At 45.7% G+C, this 22,113-nt stretch overlaps 1 protein-coding gene across 1 annotated transcript in view; it reads right to left on the reverse strand.

The window, feature by feature from the left end:
* LOC138947607 (sperm-associated antigen 16 protein-like) overlaps positions 1–17,104 on the reverse strand; it is a 29,444-nt gene extending 12,340 nt beyond the window's left edge. The window contains exons 1-7 of the mRNA XM_070319119.1: positions 16,961–17,104; positions 16,284–16,361; positions 14,474–14,541; positions 12,060–12,184; positions 9,695–9,832; positions 1,632–1,933; positions 693–850 (exon numbers count right to left, since the gene is read on the reverse strand). Coding sequence (XP_070175220.1) covers positions 693–850; positions 1,632–1,933; positions 9,695–9,832; positions 12,060–12,184; positions 14,474–14,541; positions 16,284–16,361; positions 16,961–16,997 — 906 coding nt within the window. The 5' untranslated portion in view covers positions 16,998–17,104. The remainder of the gene's footprint in view (positions 1–692; positions 851–1,631; positions 1,934–9,694; positions 9,833–12,059; positions 12,185–14,473; positions 14,542–16,283; positions 16,362–16,960) is intronic.
* Between the last annotated feature and the right edge of the window lie 5,009 nt (positions 17,105–22,113).

Consider the following 22,113-nt stretch of genomic DNA (forward strand, 5'->3'; position numbering starts at 1 on the left):
GGTACTTTCCTACACGAAATGCATCTGGGTGCATTCCCTGCATATGGGAAAAACGCCGACAGGAAGTGCCCCTACCCACTTTTGGTCGACTTGGTCTGCTTTACTATTATATTGAAGCACAATTTTATTTCCAAAACACATCTATTTCTTTACTATTATATTGAAGCACAATTTTATTTCCAAAACACATCTATTTGGAGACAACCGAAGCCTTCCAAATGACAGAATAAGACAGATCAAAGTCAAAGTACAGTATTCTTCTTCTTCTTCTGCATTCACGGGCTGAAACTCCCAAGTACACTTGTGTTTTTTGCATGAGTGGGTTTTTACGTGTATGACCGTTTTTTACCCCGCCATTTAGGCAGCCGTTCGCCACTTTCAGGGGATGCATGATTGGTATTTTTGCGTTTCTACAACCCACCTAACTCTGACATGGGTTACAGGCTCTTTTTCGTGCGCACTTGGTCTTGTGCTTGCGTGTACACACGAAGGGGGATAAGGCGCTACGTAACAGGTCTGCACATAAGTTGACCTTGGAGATCGGAAAAATGTGCACCCTTAACCCACCCGACGCGGCGGATTCAAACCCATGACCTTCCGCTTGGGACGCGATGTCTTATCCACCCGGCCACTGTGCCAGACTGTACAGTATTCAACATTCTAAATTTTACAACACGTGTAACACACTTTACCTTGGGGTGTCGCTTGAAGTTTTCAGGGTATGCCCCAACGTCCTCTGCCACTTGAGACTGCTTGTGCATCTCGACCAGCATGCGCTGTGTTGGTCCCAGGCCTTGATCATTTGACTGACCGTAACCTTGACGCTGGCCTGTCACACTGCTGTTTACGTCTGTCACGGCAAATTAGATGAGATAAATTATTCAGTGACATCTGCGATGGTCTTTTTGACAAAAAAGCTTCAAATTTACAGAAAGAAAATTGCTGCATCATCTATAGCTAGACATTTTGAGTGCAAAGCTGAGGCTTAAAGTTACATATTTTTAAAGACTTAAAAAGTGCACATTTGGAAAATATGCACAGCATAATTCAATAAAACTGTACTTTCCATGCTCATAAAAGCGTATATTTGGGTGCGCTCATCTGTCCAACTCCAAACTATTCTTTAGTCTGGCTATCCAATATCTTTCTATCTGCAAAAATACAGAGATATAGTAGTACCCCCCTTTTTACCACCCTAGTTTTCCAGACGTACTGTTAATAACATCTTGAAATGAACTTAATTACATTTTAAGACTCCTTTCCTTTTATAACCCAAGTTTCTTTTACAAATGCTTAAAAGAAGGGTCGAGTACTGAATCTACAAAATCACAGAAATACAGTGGAACCCCTTTTTGAGACCTCCAAAAATCCAAGAAATCAGGTCAGAACAAGGATTCTGGGGTCTTAAAATAGGGGAAAAGTTAATTACAGAGCTTATGAATAAAAGTCTGAGGAAACAGGGTCTTAAAAGGGAGGGGGTCTTAAATTGGGGGGTCTTAAAAGGGGGGGTTCCATTGTATCTACAAAATCACAGAAATACAGTGAACCCCCCCCTTTCTAGACCTCCAAAAATCCGATAAAGTCAGGTCTTAAAAAGGAGGGTTCCACTGTACAAAGTAAAAGAGACATACCCCTGATAGACGCAGTGCTAGCACCCGTACCCTTCAGGTGCTCCACGCTCTTGAGGGTGCTCTGCAGACCGGTCACCTGACCCACGGCTCGGTCACGCTCCAGGCGGGCCAGCATCTTCTCCTTCATAGCCACCTCGTACTTGCTCTTGAGCTGCTGCAGGGTGGGTTCGAACTGCACGTAGTGGCGCTTGAGACGCTTGATGTCGTCGATGAGCTTGTTCTTCTCCTGGACCACGCGCTTGTGGTGCATGCGGTGGTAGTCGCGCTCCTTGCGCAGTTTGACGTACGTCTCCTTCGCTTTCCTGCGACCCAGATTTACAGGGAATGTTCTATGTATTTTCTGTGGTGAAAGAATAGACGGATTCTGGAAAGAACTCTGTCGGGTTTGTATGGGTTGTGAAAGAGTGAATGCCCTTGCTTTAAGTTAGAAAAACAATCCAAACATGCTCCCCTTGTGACTTTATGGGCCAGTCACTAGCAGAGGGGTGTCTGTAACATGCAGAGCATAATTATGTGTGGATTGTTTGTCTCACTAAAAGCAAGGTTAATCATTTTTTACATTTAGTCAAGTTTTGACTAAATGTTTTAACATCGAGGGGGAATCGAAACGAGGGTCGTGGTGTATGTGTGTGTGTGTGTGCGTGCGTGCGTGTGTGTAGAGCGATTCAGACCAAACTACTGGACTGATCTTTATGAAATTTTCCATGAGAGTTCCTGGGGTTGATATCCCCGAACGTTTTTTTCTTTTTTTTGATAAATGTCTTTGATGACGTCATATCCGGCTTTTCGTGAAAGTTGAGGCGGCACTGTCACGCTCTCATTTTTCAACCAAATTGGTTGAAATTTTGGTCAAGTAGTCTTCGACGAAGCCCGGACTTCGGTATTGCATTTCAGCGTGGTGGCTTAAAAATTAATTAAATTACATATTCTTACTCCGAGTCACATATTAGCATTGACGCAGTCTGAATAGCTAAGTTTAAAAGGGAAGCAACCCAGCCACAAAAAAGGTAAACACAGCTATGGCAATGACCATATACCCGGGGAGTTACCTCCCCTGCTGGGTATGTGACGTCACTTCCACTGCTGCACCACGTGGTATACTCATTCGACATCTTTCAGTTCTGACGAGAGGTCGTGTTTCCAAAGGCTCTGTGTGCGTTGTTGGAGTTTTCATAACACCCACCGACCACCTACCCGTCTGCTTATCTTCTACCTGGTAGTTGGTGAGCTCTTTCCATTTTATCTTGCTTTTCGTAAGAACTTTTGGCTTGTTATTGATAACTTTCCGTCCTTTTTGGACTTGTGAATTTTCGTCAGTAACTGTTGTTGTTGTGTTGGCCGCCATTTGCATTTTGGCCGGCATGGCGTATAACGCGAGTAGACGTGGCAAGGGCGATGTTAAGGGCAAGTTTAAGCCTAAATCATCTTCTTAAGGTTCTAAACCTGTGCTAGTTGTCCTTTCGGACAAAGAGAATAACACTGTCATGTCTGTTACCTTTCTCCCCCCGGGGAACTCGTTGTCGCGAGCGGTATTTCTACTGCTTGCGTCACTTCGGCGGCTTGCTCGTCCTCGTCAGACGGGCAAGCCTCTCTTGTTTCTTCTTTGTTGAGCTCCTTAGTTACAGAGATTCGCAACTTAGTGCGCGACGTTTTGAAGCGTGCTACTCCCGAGGAAACCATTTTACATCCGCCGGCAGGGAGCGATGTCCGCTCTTTGACGTCTTTTTCCTTTCCTGTTGCGACGGCTTCCGGTGTTACCGGAACTTCTACTACTGCTTCTGCTTCTGCAGGAAGCTTACAAGGTATGTCGAGCTTGTCCTCTGGCTCTCGTGAAGCCAACGGATGGTGTCTGTAGATACGGAGCTCACCTGGCACGGGTCACTCCCGTTTTCCTGCTCAGTTTCGTTCAATACCCATTCAGCGTGAGTTCGATTCTGAGCAAGGGCGGTTTCCTTCGGAAGTCGCGCTTCCGGGTTTTCCCGGAAGCGAAGGTCCTCCTTCCACTCCCATTCAGCGGCAGTGGTTGGAGTTGACCGTGGACTGGCCTCCGGGCAACAGGGCTTCCGGCCCCAGTCATCACGACCAGCGTTTCCACATCAAGGTGTGGCTTCGCCGGCCGTGTTTCCGGCTTAGACCGGATCCGCTTTCTCTCTTCCCGGTACTCCTTCTCGGATGTCCGTGGTTGAGAGTCAGCTTCCTGTCTATGGCCAGTTGGGGCATTCTTCTCTTCACTATGGTGTTGGGTCGACACCCCTTCCTGTTCCGGCGGCTTCAAGCTTGTCGTCAGCGCTCCCGTCCCTGCCTTCTGGTATGGTTACGGGACATGACGGTTTTCGGTCTGACGGATTTCCGGTTTCGGCTTATCCTGACCGTCAGCTTGCCTCTGGTTCAGTTGACTTTGGTCAAGGTCATCCCGACTATTCTGACACGCAGTCAGTTGGCTGTTAGGGCAGTCTTCCTTTCACCATTCTGGCGTTGGGTCGGCTTCCCTTTCAGCGCCGGCGGCACTGTTCTGACCTCTCTTTGTCCTGTTGCGGGCATTGGCGCTTTCAGAGCACGGGCGGTAGCCGCTGGCGCTGCGCTTCCGGTTTACCGGAAGCATAGGTCCTCCTTGGTATTTACACTGTGTGTTCTTCCCTGGAGTTGACCGCTGACTGGCCTATGGGCGTTCGGGCTTCCGGCCCCAGTCATCGCAACCTTCGTTTCCGCATCATGGTGCGGTTTCGTCAGCTGTGTTTCCGGCTCAGTCCGGATTCGCTTTTCCTCTTACGAACACTCCTTCCGGATGTTGGTGAGCGAGGATGTGCATCCGCCCTATGGGCTGTTAGGGCAATCTTCCTTTCACCATACTGGTGTTGGGTCGGCTTCCCTTTCAGCGCCGGCGGCACTGTTTTGTTCTCTCCTTTGTCCCGTTGCGGGCATCGGCGTTTTCAGTACAAGGGCGGTAGCCGCTGGCGCTGCGCTTCCGGTTTACCGGAAGCATAAGTCCTCCTTTGTAATTACACTGTGTGTTCTTTCCTGGAGTTGACCGTTGTCTGGCCTACGGGCATTCAGGCTTTCAGCCTCGGCCGTGACAAGTAGTCTCTTCACTGGTTGGGTGTTGCGTCTACTGTCTAGTCAGTTCTGGTGGCTTCGGATTTTACCTCCTCTTTTTCTTACCCCCTTACGGGAGGGGTTGAGACAGGACGGTTTCCGGGTGGACAGGTTTCCGGTTTTCCGGTCATCCCGTTCAGTAGTTTTTCACTGGCTACTGTGACTTAGGCCGTGTCAGTTCTCTTGGCTATTCTGTTATACAGTCTTTAGCCAATGATCAGACATGTTCTGGATTTCCGTCGAAGCTCTTGGCTTCTCTCGAGGTCTCGACGGAGGTTACTTCCACATATTTTATGGAGGTACATCGGCTTCCTCTTTGGTTGCATTCAGCGATGTCGGACTTCCGTTCCGCGAAGGAGGAGTTTTTTCCTACTTCCGGTTCAATAGTCACCTTCAATGTGGGTACCACCTTTCGCAGGTTTTTGGCTCGTCAATCTCCTACCTGAAGTGGTATCCACGGGTTCCGGTTCTGCTACTCGTTATTCACGGGTCAGTTCCGGAACACGCTCAGCCTTGGCTGTCTTCGGCTACACAGGCTTCGGTTTTGGTTTCTTCTTGTTATAAGAAGTTCTCTTCTCTGAAGCTGGGTCGGAACTTGCTGGTGTCTTTGCTCTTCCGCATACACCTTTCTGGTAATGCAGGAACTTAGAGGATTTTGGACGTCAGTTTTTGGAATTTGCCTCTTTTTCAGTCGGAGATGATCGTCAGAGCGCCCTCGCGCTCTTTCCCGGAGTCACTGAACCTTTCACACTTAGCGTGTATCAGGACTCTGATGACATCTCCACTCTGTTAGTCAGCCCTGCTAGGGCGAACGAAGTGCAAAAAGGGGCTGTCCTCCCTTCACCTCATTTTCAGTCAGGTGTCGGAGGGACTCGTTTCTCTCGCATTCTCAGTTCTCTGAGCAGGCTAGGAGAGACACTTGGGCTTTGCTCGGGGTAGAGGGACCTACTTTTCGAACTTTGGTGTTTTTACCAGAAAAGAAAGGTAGATTCAGTTGAATAGAGATCAGCAGATCACTGACTTCTCTCTACAAGGGTTAAAGCAGAGTTAGCCTCCTCATGGGAGGCATGCTCAGGCCTCGGGACGTTTTAAGCCGGAGGCCAATAGGCAGTCTCTGCCTGATTCTCGATTGTCGAGAAATAGATCACTTTTGGGCAGGAAGGAGGGCAGCCCTAGCAGCAAGCCTCTCCCCACAAGGAAGTGCCCCCGATCACACACCCCCCTCCTCCGCCCTCCGCTTGGGCAATGGCGGGGGGTCTCCTGCTTGCAATTTTCATTGGATGGTCTCTGGACACAGCCAATATTTGTGGGAGTAGTGAGGTCGGGCGACTCCCATCGATCTTATGTGGCATATTTGTTTATGCTTGAGTCCGATCTTTTAACAGTGATCTAGGCCCATCAGCTCGAGCACCCGCTGAGGTCTCTTCTGGTCTGATCTAGCGCTGTTCTTCGGGTATACTGCTTCAGTCCTCAGTGAGTGTAACAGTAGTTCAGCCACGGGCTGCTGCTGTGGCACTTCCGGTTTTACCGGAGAGGTTGTTTCTTTCACAGACGCTTCATAGCTACGTCTGAGTTTGGAACAACGGCTGACCTTAGGGCATCCAGGTTTTTTAGCCTCGGCTGGTGCAACAGCCATTCCACCTGTTGGCGGTGATGGTTGTTGCTTTCCCTTTTCTTGTGGCTTCGGACTTAGACTTTCTTCCTTTATTCTCATCTTCAGCAGGAGATGAGATAGGACGATTTCCGTTCGAGTGGGGTCTCCTGTCGTTAGGCTTCCCCGTCTTTTCTCACTTTTGGCCACAAGCTTCTGGACTTGTTCCTGGTTTGTCTTTCGCCGAGGCTGACTCTGTCTTTCTCTAGCGATCAGACTTGTTCTGGTGTTTCGTCCAAACTTAAGCTGCGCTTGAGTTGGCCTCGGAAGTAACATTCAGATTTTCCTGAGGGGGCATTGTCTTTGGCAATGTATGTTCGAGGAGTCATTCTTTGTGGCTTAACACCTCTCTCAGGTTTTTGGCTACTCCTCTCCTTTTGGGCAGAGGGTTAGCTAATGTTCCGGTTTTTCTTTGCTGTGGGCTTTTAGCCCAGCATCTTGTTTGTCAGCCGAAACTTACGTTTCTTATGTTTACCTGTGTACTGTTGGTACTTTGGTACATGGTTGTCCTTCGGGCTTCATGGCTTTCAGCCTTAGCCCAAGCTATAGCCTCCTGTCTAGCGTGGGCGGCTATGGCATTTTCGGTTCCTGTGACTTCGGATTTGGCTCTTCCTCTTCTTCCTCGTCCTAGCACGAGGTGAATCAGGACGACTTCCGTTGGGTCGGGTTTCCTTTTACAGTCACCCTTCTACCACAGGCAACTATGACTACGGCGTTTGCCCGTTGATCTCTACGTCCGACTCTCAGTCTTTCAGAGTTAGTCAGACGCGATCTACTTCCTCGTATTACCTCTCTTTCTGCTTTCGCATCGACTGGTAGAGGATTACCGGCGAACGTCTCTTTTTCGGGATTTCCCTGTCGAGGTGGGCTCTGGTACCTTGTACTCAGTTGTCTCCCTCTCTATCTTGGTGGATATTAATCACTCTTTTCTGGAGCTGACTTTTATCTCACAGTCCTTTCGGGCTTCACTCCATCCCAAGGTTTGCGTACTTTGGCATGATTGTCTTACGGTCTACGTGAGGTTTGTCCTTCACTGTTCTGAGTGGACATCCTTATGCACGGATCGTTTCTAGGGCGGCATTTCCTTCCAATAGAAAGGGGGGGGGGGGGCACCTTGTCTTTCCCCCTACTCGGCTCGGGTTAATCCAAGGCTGGGGTCTCTTTCTGGGTCGTTTGGTCCAGGAGATCGGAAGAAGTGCTGGGCTCAGATTTCTGGCTCTCTGATGTTGTCTTTCGCAACTTTTTTGCCTGAGAGACATCTGGGCTGTCAATCAGGATGGGTCTCAGGCCCTTACCTGCCTTTTTGACAGTGGGCCAGTTCCTGGCTAGGGTTTAGGGTGAGTTAGATTTTTTTTCTCACTGAGCCTTTTTCCTGACCTTTTGGCAGCAGGCCAGTTTTTTGGCAAGGTTTTAAGAGTGAGTTTGGTTTTTCATTCCCACCGCCTTGTTGATGCTATCTGCTCTTTATGTGATTCGGAGTAAGAATATGTAATTTAATCGAAAATTTTTAAGTAAATTTTCATTTCATTAATATACTTACCCGAATCACATAGTGTATTCCCTCCCGCCAACCCCGCTTATGATTTTTTAGTTTTCTTTAAAGTCGAATGAGTATACCACGTGGTGTAGCAGCGGAAGTGACATCACATACCCAGCAGGGGAGGTAACTCCCCGGGTATATGGTCATTGCCATAGCTGTGTTTACCTTTTTTGTGGTTGGGTTGCTTCCCTTTTAAACTTTAAGACGGGTAGCCTTTTCAGACCTTAGCTATTCAGACTGCGTCAATGCTCTTTATGTGATTCGGGTAAGTATATTAATGAAATGAAAATTTACTTAAAAATTTTCGATTAATGACTTTGGTCATTAAAAATCTGAAAATTGTAAAAAAAATAAAAAAAATTATAAAACGATTCAAATTGACGTTCATCTTATTCTCCATCATTTGCTGATTCCAAAAACATATAAATATGTTATATTTGGATTAAAAACAAGCTCTGAAAATTAAATATATAAAAATTATGATCAAAATTAAATTTTTGAAATCAATTTAAAAACACTTTCATCTTATTCCTTGTCGGTTCCTGATTCCAAAAACATATAGATATGATATGTTTGGATTAAAAACACGCTTAGAAAGTTAAAACGAACAGAGGTACAGAAAAGCGTGCTATCCTTCTCAGCGCAAGTACTACCCCGCTCTTCTTGTCAATTTCACTGCCTTTGCCGTGCGCGGTGGACTGACGATGCTACGAGTATACGGTCTTGCTGCGTTGCATTGCGTTCAGTTTTATTCTGTGAGTTCGACAGCTACTTGACTAAATGTTGTATTTTCGCCTTACGCGACTTGTTAATCAGTGTATTTTCTGCAGTGCACGACAACCGGAAGCATTCTGTGCTAGCCTGTCAGAAGCAAGTACATTTGCGAGCAGTAAACAACAAAACTGAACCTTCTCCTTGGCCTTTCTGTGACAGAGATTTAGAGGGAGAGTTCTCTTCTTCTTCGTGTTGTTCCCAGGTCTCAGTCTTCGTTCCTTAACAAATACTTTTTTTTCATCTGATGCATTTTTCTGAACCCCGGCCGGTCAATTGTCTGATAATTCTGATGTGTAGGAGCTCTTCTGTCTGACAAATATTTTGGTAGCCATGACATTTAGACCTTTACATATTTTTAGTCCAGGTCCAACTGACCTATATGCATTGTTCTTAACCCCAGGCGGTCAATTGTCTAATAATTTTTCAAAATGTGGGAGCTCTCTCTGCCTGAAAAATGTTTGGGGGAGCCATGCAAGACATTAATTAGACCTATGCATATTTTCAGTCCAGGTCTAACCGACCTATTGTCATCATATTCTTGGAACAACATTGCAACTGAGAGAATTCTGTGCTTGCCTGTCAGAAGCAAGTACATTTACGAGTAGCAAACAACATATTTGATGGAACCGTCTCCTTGGCTTAATTTCCTGTGACAGAGGTTTAGAGGGAGAGCCTGTGAGAGAGGTTTAGAGGGAGAGCCAGTTCACAGTATTATCTGCAGTATGAGACACCGGGAGAATTTTATGCTTGCTCGTCAGAAGCACAAAAAAGAATTTGAACCCTGAACCTTCCACAGGAAAGGCCAACATCCTAACCGCTAGGCTTCACACCTGTCTTAACACTGAAATGACATTCTCTGAGGTGCCAGGAGACTGCAGGTTCCTCACAACTCTCCCTTACTGTTGTTCTCAATATCAAGAGCGCTTGCCTCCCTTTGTTTCTTAGACTTCTCCAAAGAACAGATTTACTTTTCTTCTGTAGTAACTTCTTCAGTTTTATACTCACAGAGCAGCGTTCATGTACTTGGTGACCTCTTGCTTGAGGAACTTGACCTCACTGTCAAGGTCGCTGTTACGACTGTAGATGTCTGGCACAATACCTATGTCCTCTTCATGCATCAGGCCCCGCTGCTGTAGCTCATACCTAAAGAGTAGAAAACACAGTTCAGAATGGAATCATTATCTTGTGAAACTCATGAAAATATGTGCGGCATCATGTGCTGATCATTTAAAAGACAAGAATTCTTTCTGAAAATCAGATGCTAATATTCAAAACTTGTAGAATATGAATTAACATTTGATTATGAATACATAGAGAACATTGATGGCTTGCTGTGTCGTACAGATTTACACGAGTTGTTTTTTTAAATACTGAACTGCGAGCGAAAGCGAGCTGTTCACTATTTGAAAAAGCAATGAGTGTAAATCTGGTATGAAACAGCAAGCCATGTATAGTATTCTGTTTATCCTACATACTGTACCTACGTGTTATTTTACTGAAAATGTCCTGCAGCTAAATTGAAGACGCTTGTTTTGGAACCTCGATCTCTTCCAAAGACTCGTGCAATCTATTACGTCAAAGTAAAGAAACGTCACACTGAAAGTGTGGCGTGACGTGTTAGTTGTAAAAATTCATGGAGGGTAATTAGAGGGCGCATTTTTTTTCTATAATGACGTTTGTCTCGGTGACTTTGGCATCATAAGCAGGGGAAAACAGGTCCCTGCCAGACTTGCTTGACATGACCTCATTTACATGATATACACACGTGTGATTTGAACGATTATTATCTTCTTCTTCTTCTTGCATTTGCCGTCACACCATCAGGTTAGTCTGCGAGACGAATGACGTCGTGGCTTCCAGGTCTTGTCTACTCCCATAGAGTTTGGTGCGGAGAGGGACTGATGCTGGCCACACTTTGTCTCTGATTGGTTTGAGTTGGGGACATGTCATAAAGACATGTTCTGGAGTCTGGTCTTCCAGACCACAGGGACAGGTTGGTGATGGGGTCAGCTTCAGCTTCCTGAACATGTGGGCGTTGAGGCGACAGTGACCCGTTCGTAGTCGCATGATCACTACTTGCTGCCATCGTTCAAGGAGATGATATGCGTCTCTCGTGGATTGTGGTCGCATTGCTGCCTTCGCGAGGGTTTTCTTTTCAGCGAAGCTGACCGGGTTGTCTGGTTGTTCCTCCCTGGCTCCGAGTTTGGCGAGCTCATCAGCTGTTTCATTGCCTGGAATTCCGCAGTGTGCTGGAACCCATTGCAGGACTACTCGTCGAGTCTTGGCAAGCTCCTGGAGTTTCTCCATCACACGAGGAAGTTTGTTTCCTGCAAGGGCTTCCCAGGCAGACAGTGCATCATGCAGAGAGGAAAACAACTTAGGGGCATTTGCTTTCCGAGTCAAGAATCATGGAGGCTGTTTGCATGATGGCCTGAACTTCTGCTGCATAGTTTGAGCAGTACTTTCCTGTTGGTATCCCTGCTGTAGGCGTGTGCCCCTCAGGAAATCTGACAAGTACACCAGCTCCTCCATTGGCCACGGCGTTTGTTGCTGAACCGTCTGCATACGCATGAATCCAGGCGTCTTCAGGGTACCATTCAGCAATCATTGCGAGTGTTCGGGTGCGCCTGGCAGTGTCGTTCTGGGAATCTCCTGAGGTAACGTAGGGGACTGTGGTGGAGATGTGAAGATTCTTGTAGTCTTCATTCCATGGCTGCGGCAGATCTGAGAAACTGATTGGTAGTGCTGATGGAGGTACAGAGGCTTGGTGCTCTCTGGCAAGTCTCTTGCTTTCATGTAAGAAGCTGCTGCGCTTGAGGCGGTTCTTTGTCAGGTTATCCATCCTATTATTATCTCACGAGTGTCTCTCTCACGTATGTAGGATAAATAAACATACACACTGTTGTAGGGCGTACGCTCACAGAACTTGGAAGGTAACAAATCTCTGAAAGGAAAAGGTAAACAGAAAGAAATGAAGACAGATGGGCCGACAGACAGAGAGACAAAGTACATGTATGAGCACAGTCTCACAGCAGCTAAATGCCGTACAATGACACCAAAAGGTTCTGCTTGTGGTACAGTCAGGATTATCACCTACCACTGTACCAGAAACACAGGAGTATTAAAACACACACACGTACAATTAAACACTCAGTCTGGAAGCAGTCCAGTGTGCGAAACATCCCCATGCGAACCACAAAGTGTCACTCACACACACTCACCCCTCAGTCTGAAAGCAGTCCAGAGTGCGAGACATCCCCATGCGAACCAGAAAGTGTCACACACACACACACACACACACACACACACACTTACACACACACTGACACAGAGAAACACTGAGTGCTCACACACAAACACACACACTCACCACTCAGTCTGGAAGCAGTCCAGAGTGCGAGACATCCCCATGCGGACCAGAAAGTTGCGCAGGAAGTCGTCCACCACCTCAGGCTTCAGAACCAGACTGGGTTTGACCTCTGACTCCCGTTGTTGCTAAAATCACACACAAACATTCATCTTAACTGACGTAATATCAATCATAAATACACTATACATCCTGTGCCATCATTACTAACTTATCCTCACCATCCTGATGAAGTCTGACCAAAATGTGATAGAGATTTGACACAAACGGGTTGTTGTGTTTTCTATTTGTTTTGACAAACATTCATCTCTCTCAATGTTCATCTACGCAGAGGAACCCTCTTCTAACACACCCCCAAGTTCAATCAATCAATCAATATGAAGCTTATATAGCGCGTATTCCGTGGGTACAGTTCTAAGCGCTTGTCGAAGAGTTGTCAACACAGGACTAACAAAGAAACTAACATCTACAGACGGACACGAACCCTATCACACACTAGCAAACCCTGATAAACATACAACAAACAACTGTTTAACAACAATGTACACATCAATAGCTAGGTCCAAACAAAATAATATTAAACACAAAGAAAACACCTCTCACAGAGCACAGCATAAGAATGTCTTTTGGGGCACAACACATCACGTCGAACATGAAAGTCGCAGCCAGCTACGGGAAGAACTGAGTCTTCAACCTACTCTTGAACGCGTCAAGAGAGGGGCTCTGGCGAAGCTCAAGCGGCAGGGAGTTCCAGACGGAGGGGCCCGCGGAGGGAAATGCACGCTGACCAGCAGATGCGAGTTTCAAGCGAGGGATGTGAAGGCGGAGTGGGTCAGCAGCAGAACGAAGGGGACGGTCGGAGGGCTGGGTGTACAGGTCCAGGGGAGGATTGAAGGTACTCGGGAGCAGGTGGGGTCTATGTCGACCAAAAGAGTGAGATTCCCTGTAGGTGGAGTTCCTGTAGGGGGATTCCCTGTATACAGGGAATCCCACAGGGTGGAGTTTTTCAATAAAACTTGCAAACCTTACTCAAATTTTTAAGAAATATCAAAAAAGATCGAAAAACATCAAATTCTACCGATGTCGCTAAGCATCACGTGACTTTAAGCGATATCAGCAAAACGCTACAGGAATTACACCCTGTGGTATTCCCTGTATAAAGGGAATCCACCTACAGGAACTCCACCTACAGGGAATCCCGCTCTTTTGGTCGACATAGACCCCATCAGCCCAAGTTAACCCCACTCCAAGCCTCTTTTAAGACCTGGCTTTTTCAGATCTCTTTGTTGATAATGTCTGTAACATTCAGGGTTTAATCTGGGAGAAAAAGGCAATGGGACATTTGTCCCCCTCAACCAAATTCCGATGGGACATAGTCGAAGGCAAGAAGCGCCAAAGAGGCCAGTACGCGTTTTGACCAAAGATGTAAAATAGTGCAATACGGTGCCATCTGAGAATTAGCCGCTATATTGATTGATTGATTGTGTGTGTGTGGGTGTGTGTGTAATCCGATGTAAAGTGTACATTTGCTGGCGCAGTAGAACGTAATCTCAATGCGCCCTTTGACGCACTGACGCAAATTGTGATGGGACATTTTCAGATTTAATGCGCCAATGGCGCAGGGTGCACTAGTAAATGAAACCCTGAACATTGAACCCACATTTAAAAAAAAAAACGATTTAACACCCCTCCCTTTTTTTTTGTTAAAGACCTTGCTTTTGCAATGTCTGTTGTTCACAATATCTGTATATTTAACCCCTTTTAGGATGCCCCAAGCCCAACCCTTCCCCTTTAAGACCCGATTTCGGGCGGGGATGTAGCTCAGTCGGTAGCGCGCTGGATTTGTATCCAGTTGGCCGCTGTCAGCGTGAGTTCGTCCCCACGTTCGGCGAGAGATTTATTTCTCAGAGTCAACTTTGTGTGCAGACTCTCCTCGGTGTCCGAACACCCCCGTGTGTACACGCAAGCACAAGACCAAGTGCGCACGAAAAAGATCCTGTAATCCATGTCAGAGTTCGGTGGGTTATAGAAACACGAAAATACCCAGCATGCTTCCTCCGAAAGCGGCGTATGGCTGCCTAAATGGCGGGGTAAAAACGGTCATACACGTAAAAGCCGTGGGAGTTTCAGCCCATGAACGAACAAACAAAAAGACACGAATTTCATAGATATTGTGGGAGGTCTTGTAAGGGTCCAACTTTATTTCAGTAAATTTTGAGCATCAGTCAAACTTATCGCAGCCTACTTGTTCACTACAGATGCAAGACCTAAACCTTCGCATCTTTCATAAATGACAATGATTTGTACATAAAACTTACAGCACTCAAACTTATCGCAACCTGCTTATTCACCACAAATGCAAGAGCTAAACCTTTGCATCTTTCATAAATCACAATGGTAATGTACATAAAACTCACAGCAGCTGTGTCATCTTCCGCAGACTCTCTAATGGTCCTGACAGCAGAGTCAAGGTCTTCTTCCAACTCTGTTACGAAAGACAAAACATTTTATTGGATAAAATCTCTTCCCCTGAAAGTGGAGTATGGCTGCCTAAATGGCTGGGTAAAAACAGTCATACATGTATGTAAAAATCTGATCGTGCAAAAACATGAGTGAACGTAGGAGTTTCCAAGAAGAATTGGATTAACATCGCAATGGCTTAGTAAATCAAATAATGACTAGTAAAACTCACTTTCTACCAAGTTTACAAAACATTTATGCTGATACAACTCAATGTCAACAAAATTAGCAAATACAAATGACTTGTGTATATATTTAAAAACATAAAACTAGTACACTGTCACTGAAAACAACATTTTAAACCCCATAGACTGTTGCGCTTTTGTTGTTGTGTTTTTGTATTTTAAACTTTCAGTCTCTGATACGTTTTATTACCGCTTTCTGCAGGCTTGCAGAAATTGCAAGCAGATGGTAAAAATGACCACAAAAATACTAATAGAGGATAACACCTGTTGTGATGTTTACATGTAGAATCTTCACTGCACATTGGGTGAAAATCTGTCCCAGACATTTGAGGGAAAAAGGGCCATTGCAGATTATTCAGTTCTAGAATTACCTTGTTAATTCTTTTAAACCAGAAACGATCACACTGTTTTCTCATTAACATGAACAGGTTAAACTTAGACTTGTAATTGTGTGTGTGTGTCTATGCATATCACTGTATCAAAATGGTGTGTGTGTGTGTGTTTGTGTGAATGTCTGTCTGTGCATATCACTGTATCAAAATGAGTGTGTGTGTGTGTGTGTGCATGTTTTATGTGCATGTCTGTCTGTGCATATCTCTGTATCAATATGAGTGTGTGTGTGTGTGTGTGTGTGTTTATGTGCATATCACTGTACCAATATGAGTGTATATGTCTGTATGTGTGTATACGTGCATGAGTGTGGGGTCCTGCTAATTACCGTCAACTACCGTCAACTGCCGTCAACTACCGTCAACTGCCGTCAACTGCCGTTACGGAACTACTGTCAACTACCGTCAACTTTTTGTGTGTCTTGAACTTCTTTTTTTTTCTCCCTAAATGCAGGTGGCTGAGTTCGAAACTTGCGAAGGTAGCGGAATCGCCATTTGGGGCGATAAGCACGGGATTTTTGTGATTCACGAAGTAGAAGTGGATGAGAAGTGGATGACTAGGACAAAGTGAAGTATTGGACATGCCTGTGAAAAGTAAGCCTGATTCATGCTACATGCACCCTTATATTTGTGTTGAGAGCCGGATTATCGACGAAATCGATGCAACAATTTCAATGCAAGGGAGGTAACTCTTGTTACTCGAAAGCCGCACAAGTATTGATGACGTCATGTGATTAGTGCTTCCGCTCCTTCGTAAATCCTCGCACAAACACGAAAATAATGCCATGAACGGTGAAAGTTGCAAATATAAGTCATGATTGCAAACAATTATGAAACAAAACACGATCTAAGGACGAATTTTCTTATTTCTGAAGAGGTTTTCGGGGTTTTCGGAGGTTTTCGGAGACAAGTAGTACCGCCCCAAATGGCGATTCCGCTACCTTCGCAAGTCACTTTTTCGAACTCAGCCACCTGCATTTAGGGGGAAAAAAGAAGTTCAAGACACACAAAAAGTTGACGATAGTTGACGGTAGTTCCGTAACGGCAGTTGACGGTAGTTGACGGTAGTTGACGGTAATTAGCAGGACCGTGAGTGTGTTTTTGTTTTAAATGGCGGTAATGTTGACACTTACCAGGGGGAACAAAGTCCTCCTCCACTGACACCTCTTCGTAGTCAAACTCATCACGGGTGTCATCAATCACCTCCTCTTCTGGGCAAAGTTGAGGAAAATCTCACACAAAACTAGAAGTGACGATTCATGTATCAACGTTCACTTCCCACTTAATTAATTTTCAATGTTTACCTCATTGTTTTAAAATAAAGTCTCTTTTCTTCAGTCTATACCTGTTTGAGTGTGTGTATGTGTCCCGTCTGTCTATATAGCTGTGTGTAACTGTTGATACCTACAAGCTACAGCAACTAGCAGATTTGTAAATCTTATAGCTCTACCTCGATGTGTAACTTTTCCACTCAGTTCTATGAAAGAGTGTTAATAGCCACCCATTATGAAGGATACTTTACACAAAGTAACCCCAAATCAGTGACAAAAAGGGTGTTCGAAGCGACACTTACAGTTCACAAAAATCGTCATGTTGAGCGTGGTTTTTCAGAAACATTTGAACCGAACTTAGTAGTTGTTCGTTCACAAGCAATCGCGCCAAAATAAAACCAGTTCAGTACATGAAATTTCATTAAATACCTCAATAAATTCTAAAATTGTCCACTGATTAAGCCATTACACATTAAACAAAATATTAATACTTTTCAATAATCGTTAATTCACAATGAATACGAGCAAATCAAGGATACTTTCGAGGTAGTACTTGTTAGATTCTTCGGCCGCCATGTTGCTGTCACGGTTGCCAAGCAAGATCGACAAGTTACTCCTTCGCCCACAGAAGACTTCTTTAAGGGGAGGTAACTGTTAAGAGCGCAAAATCAAAGGGGGCGTGTCCCGAACTAGGTCAACTTTCGAGGGGTTGTTTTGAAGAACGGAATATGAGATGTTTACCATCTATTATCACAAGTGTGAATAAGTTCCTTGAATTTGACATCTGATATCAAACATAACAGCGGAGGGCGTCTTCGCGGAAATGAAACTTTCTTTGCTTTCTCAGTGTACTAACTGTGTGGGCCGCGGTAAGTTTTATAACACGCAAGGCAGTTCAACAACGCAAATCTACCATCAGCCCATTTCTGCAACATATCCACATAAAATGTAATGAGCAATTCCTAAAAATAATTCAGATCAATAATGCAAAATCAACCTAATACTGTAAACATGTACACTGACGAGCACATTTCCATTTCTAAGATGCAAAATTCCTTTTCCGTGACACTGACTCTGAAGAAGACAGCTAACTTTGTTCATCAATATTTCTTCAGATGTTGAAAGCTGTCTTTTAAAAAAAATTGTTTTTTTTTTTTTTTTAAGAAGACAGCTATCAACATCTGAAGAAATATTGATGAACAAACACCGAGACACACTAATTTCATGTTGTACATTTTCTATTGTTTTAAGACAAGAACCAAGCTTCGTTTTTTTCCCAACCTTCTTCTTCTCTGAAGAAATCACTATCAAAAGGAACTTAGTATTCGTCTACTGTTCCATGCGGTACATTGTTCATTTGTTTGAATATATACCGACAAAGAACAGGAGTGAGGGGGTGGGGTGGGGGGGGGGGGGGATTCGGAGTTGGGGTTAGGGACAAGAATAAAAGAGAACTAAAGTCAACCTGACACTGGTGACCTCCGGTTGGAATTCTCTTACCATACACTTCGGACGGCCGAAGACGTAATCGTCAACGTTCATTATGTGTACATAACTCCCTGTACAGCCCTGATTCTCAGACAAAGATTACAGTACAGACTGTAAACATGCTTCGAACACGTAGCCACATAAAATCAGCCACAAAGTGTGGCATTTAAGGCCAGTTCGCGACGGCGCTGTGTGTTTGTCAAGTCACCGTCAGATCATATTCCAACCTGACCCCATATAACTCTTTTTGTTTTCATGTCGATCTATTGTTTTCTTTGGTAAACCGGGAAGAAAAATGGCAGTTAAAACACAGGCTCAATGACTGACATAGACAGAAACTGTCAGACACGCACACACGCCGCGGGACGCCGCGCGCGTACACACACTGACACCCACGGGCACACACTCGGTGGCACACTCACACCGTGGGCACACACACACACACACACACATACACACACACACACACACACACACACACGCACATACACACACACACACACTGACACACACACACACACGCGCGCGCGCGCGCACACACACACAAACACACACACACACGTGACACACTGACTGTGACATACACACACACACGCACACGCACATACACATACACACTCACTCACACACACACACACACACACACACGCGCGCGCGCGCACACACACACACACATACACTGGCACACACACACACACATACACTGACACACACACGCACATACACTGTGACACACACACACACACACACACACACATACACACTAACAGGAAAGCGTCTTTCTGTAACAATATCATACGTCCCGTGAAAATAAACCTTGTAAATCATTTCAGAACCGGCTATTCATACGTTCACAAGCCGAATTAAGAGCATATTTCAACCTGGACACATATCGAAACCAACAGCTGAAGTTAATGTCGCAGTATGGCATAGGTGTCACCAACTGGACTCCGCAAAACAAAGCAACCACGCTATAGATTGTTCGTATGCAGGGCCGAGCCCCCCCCCCCCCCCCCCCCCGACCCCCTCCCCCTGGCCTGACCATGTACCTCCTCCAAGGGTACAAAAACCAAAAACAGTTTATGACAAATACTCCCAGAGTGCGCCAGATTGCACATATTTTAGTCTAGATTTCAACAAATTTCCGGGGGAGCAAGCCCCCGAACCCCCCTAGGAGGTTTGGGTGATTCGCACCCTCAACTAATGTACCCCTACCACAATTGGGAACCCCCTCCTCCCCCCCCCCCCCCACCTCATCCTACTTAGGTCCGGCCATGGTATGTGTCCAAGAAAAGTATTCTCAACTACCATGTACAATTCGAGTCAGATAAGTTGCGAATGACACGATGGTTACATGGGAACGTTTGTACCTTCACAACTACTCAACAACAAAAATGACAGGAAAATACTGACACGCTTCGAGTTTGCTATAGCCCATAAACACGACAGTAGTTCTCTTTGCTAAATGTTGATGTAAAGAATCATGTTTTGAAAGGTTCATGGACAGCAGAAATAGGAACAGGATCTCACGCCGAAGTTTCATTTTTACAATGAACGGTTTCATTCTGTTCGGGTGTTTTTGGGCTTGTGAATAGGTAATCCTAGGTACGATCGTATAATGCCAAAACATCCTCATCAAGAACACTGCTTCTCTTCACCAGGGCCGGACCCAGGGGGGGGGGTTCCAGGGGTTCCGGAACCCCACCCCTGGAAAAAGCATGTACCTTGCTTTGACTTTTACTAGTTTTAGCACCAAAACAATGCTGCTCTTAACCCTCAAAACAAGGCCCAGAATGCACCAGATTGCACAGATTTTAACCGTTTTTCAAAAAATTTCCGGGGGAGCATGCCCCCAGACCCCCCTAGTTCCCGCGCCTGCAAAGCAGGCGCGCGCTTGTGGCTTCGCCACTTCGCTGATTTGCCCCCCCAAAAAGGAGGAACCCCCCCCTTACAACTCATTTGGTCCGGCCCTGTTCACAGCCAGTACGTACCTGTAGTTTCATGAACAGTGTGTGTGTGTGTGTGTGTTTGTGTGTGTGTGTGAGTGTGTGTGTGTCTGTGTGTGTGAGTGCGTGTGTGTGCAGTGGCGGATCTGGGTTTTGAAAGGGGGGGTGCAAAGTTCTTTTTTTTTTTTTTGTATCTTATCAGAGAAGGCGCGAAGCGCCGAACCGATGGCGCGAAGCGCCGAGCATGCTAGGGGGGTCCGGGGGCATGCCCCCCCGGAATTTTTTTTAAAAAGGAAGCAAAATTGTGCAATCTGGTGCAATCTGAGCGTGTAAAGTGCTATTTTCAGGTGATACATTTTTCTTCTTTTTTTTTTCTTCTATTTTTTTCTTTTTTTTTTCCCCCGCTGGGGGGGGGGGGGTTCAATTGCACCCATTGCACCCCCCAGATCCGCCCCTGTGTGTGTGTGTGTGTGTTTGTGTGTGTGTGTGAGTGTGTGTGTGTCTGTGTGTGTGAGTGCGTGTGTGTGCGGCGTGCGTGCGTGCGTGATTGCCGCCGGCCGTGTGTGCGTGTATGTGTATGTGCGTGCGTGCGTCTATGTGTGTGTGTGTGTGTGTGTGTGTGTGTGTGTGCATGACTGCCGGCGTGTGTGCGTGTGCGTGTGTGTGTGTGTGTGTGTGCGTGCGACCAGAAGGGCGCGCGTCTTCGTCTGAGGTTATCAACCCCGGGCCGGTGAAAGGAAGACGTCTGAATGTCATATGACTGAATATCCCCACGCACGCCGATCTTTGTGAAAGTGATTTGAGACAAGTAAGCTTCTTTTGTCAAGTTATTCCCTTCGTTTGTACCTTTGACCTATTGGCCTGAATATTAATATAATAACTGATCACGATGCGGCATCTGGTTATTTGCTGTTTTCTTGTCAGGTTGGGTTACTCAATCAATTGATAACTACACAGAAGTTGTTTGTTCGACACAGCATCAAAGTCATTGAATAAATTAACACAGCTTGAGTATTAAACAATGGCGACTGCACGTGAGAGCTTGAGTATACAAGGCATGCCCTGGGTCAAATAATGTTATTTTATGTTTTAGGGGTTGAAGGGATGGGGAAGGGGGGTGGCGGGTGTGTGTGTGTGTGTGTGTGTGTGTGGGGGGGGGTGATTTGGGCAGCGAGTTCCTTTTTCCTCTCTTGTCAGTTTCTGATTTCCTATCACTTCTGTTTTTCTCATTCCTTTCTTAGCCATTCTTTTTCGTCTCTTTCTTTCGTTCGCCCTTTTCTTGACTTGCTTGCAAGTCCTGCATTGGCTGTTTGCTTGAATGCGTCAGCGTTGGTGTGCCTGCGTGCTTATCGGGTTTAAACAAATTTTTAACTGATTTGATTTTTAAAAATATTGTTTCGTACGTTACCGCACGGATTTTCTGCAGAATACACATCCAACCAAGGGTCGTATACACTGAAAAGTTCTTTAGTCAGTGTTTTTTCATAGAAATTCTACCAGATACAGGGCCGGACTAGGCGAAGAGGAGGGGGGGGGGGGTTGCCAGTGTGGCGGCAGGGGCGGATCAGTTCATTTTATGGGTGTTTTTTTTCAAAAGTATATTGTGAAGATATGGGTGTGAAGGCGCGAAGCGCCGAGCCGACGGCGCGAAGCGCCTAGCTTGCTAGGGGGGTCCGGGGGCATGCTCCCCCGGAAAATTTTGAAAAAAAGGATGCAAAATGGTGCAATCTGGTGCATTCTGAGGATGATCATTACCAGTTTCAGGCAGCAGATTTTGTCACTGATTAATACCCCAAAAATTGAAACTCAATGTAAAATAAAGAAATGCATACCTCATTCAATATTTTTATTTTTTGGCTGGGGGGGGGGGGGGTCCGGAAACCCTAGAACCCCCCCCCCCCCCCTCGTTGTGGGGGTCAGGGGGCGAAGCTGATGGGTAGGTCATATTATGAGATAGGAAAATGGTCGCTCCTTGCATGAAACGGCATAAAATAAGCAATAATTAAAAAAAATTAAATAAGTAAGGTACATGTTTAGGCTAGGGGGGGGTTGCGCAACCCCCATAACCCCCCCGGTAGTCCGGCCCTGAGATATATAGATCTCTGGTTGTGTACATCGAGACATTGTGAATTCTCGCCGGCAAGGTCTCTGGAATCGCATGGCCCAGCGTCACACGCACAGATCATGTCTCAGCCAATCAGAGCACTGCACTGTATTCACTGCCTGGTGTCAGAAACTGATGATAACCGTTAGCTTAT

The sequence above is a fragment of the Littorina saxatilis genome, linkage group LG14 (genome assembly GCF_037325665.1).
Source record: "Littorina saxatilis isolate snail1 linkage group LG14, US_GU_Lsax_2.0, whole genome shotgun sequence".
Taxonomy (NCBI): domain Eukaryota; kingdom Metazoa; phylum Mollusca; class Gastropoda; order Littorinimorpha; family Littorinidae; genus Littorina; species Littorina saxatilis.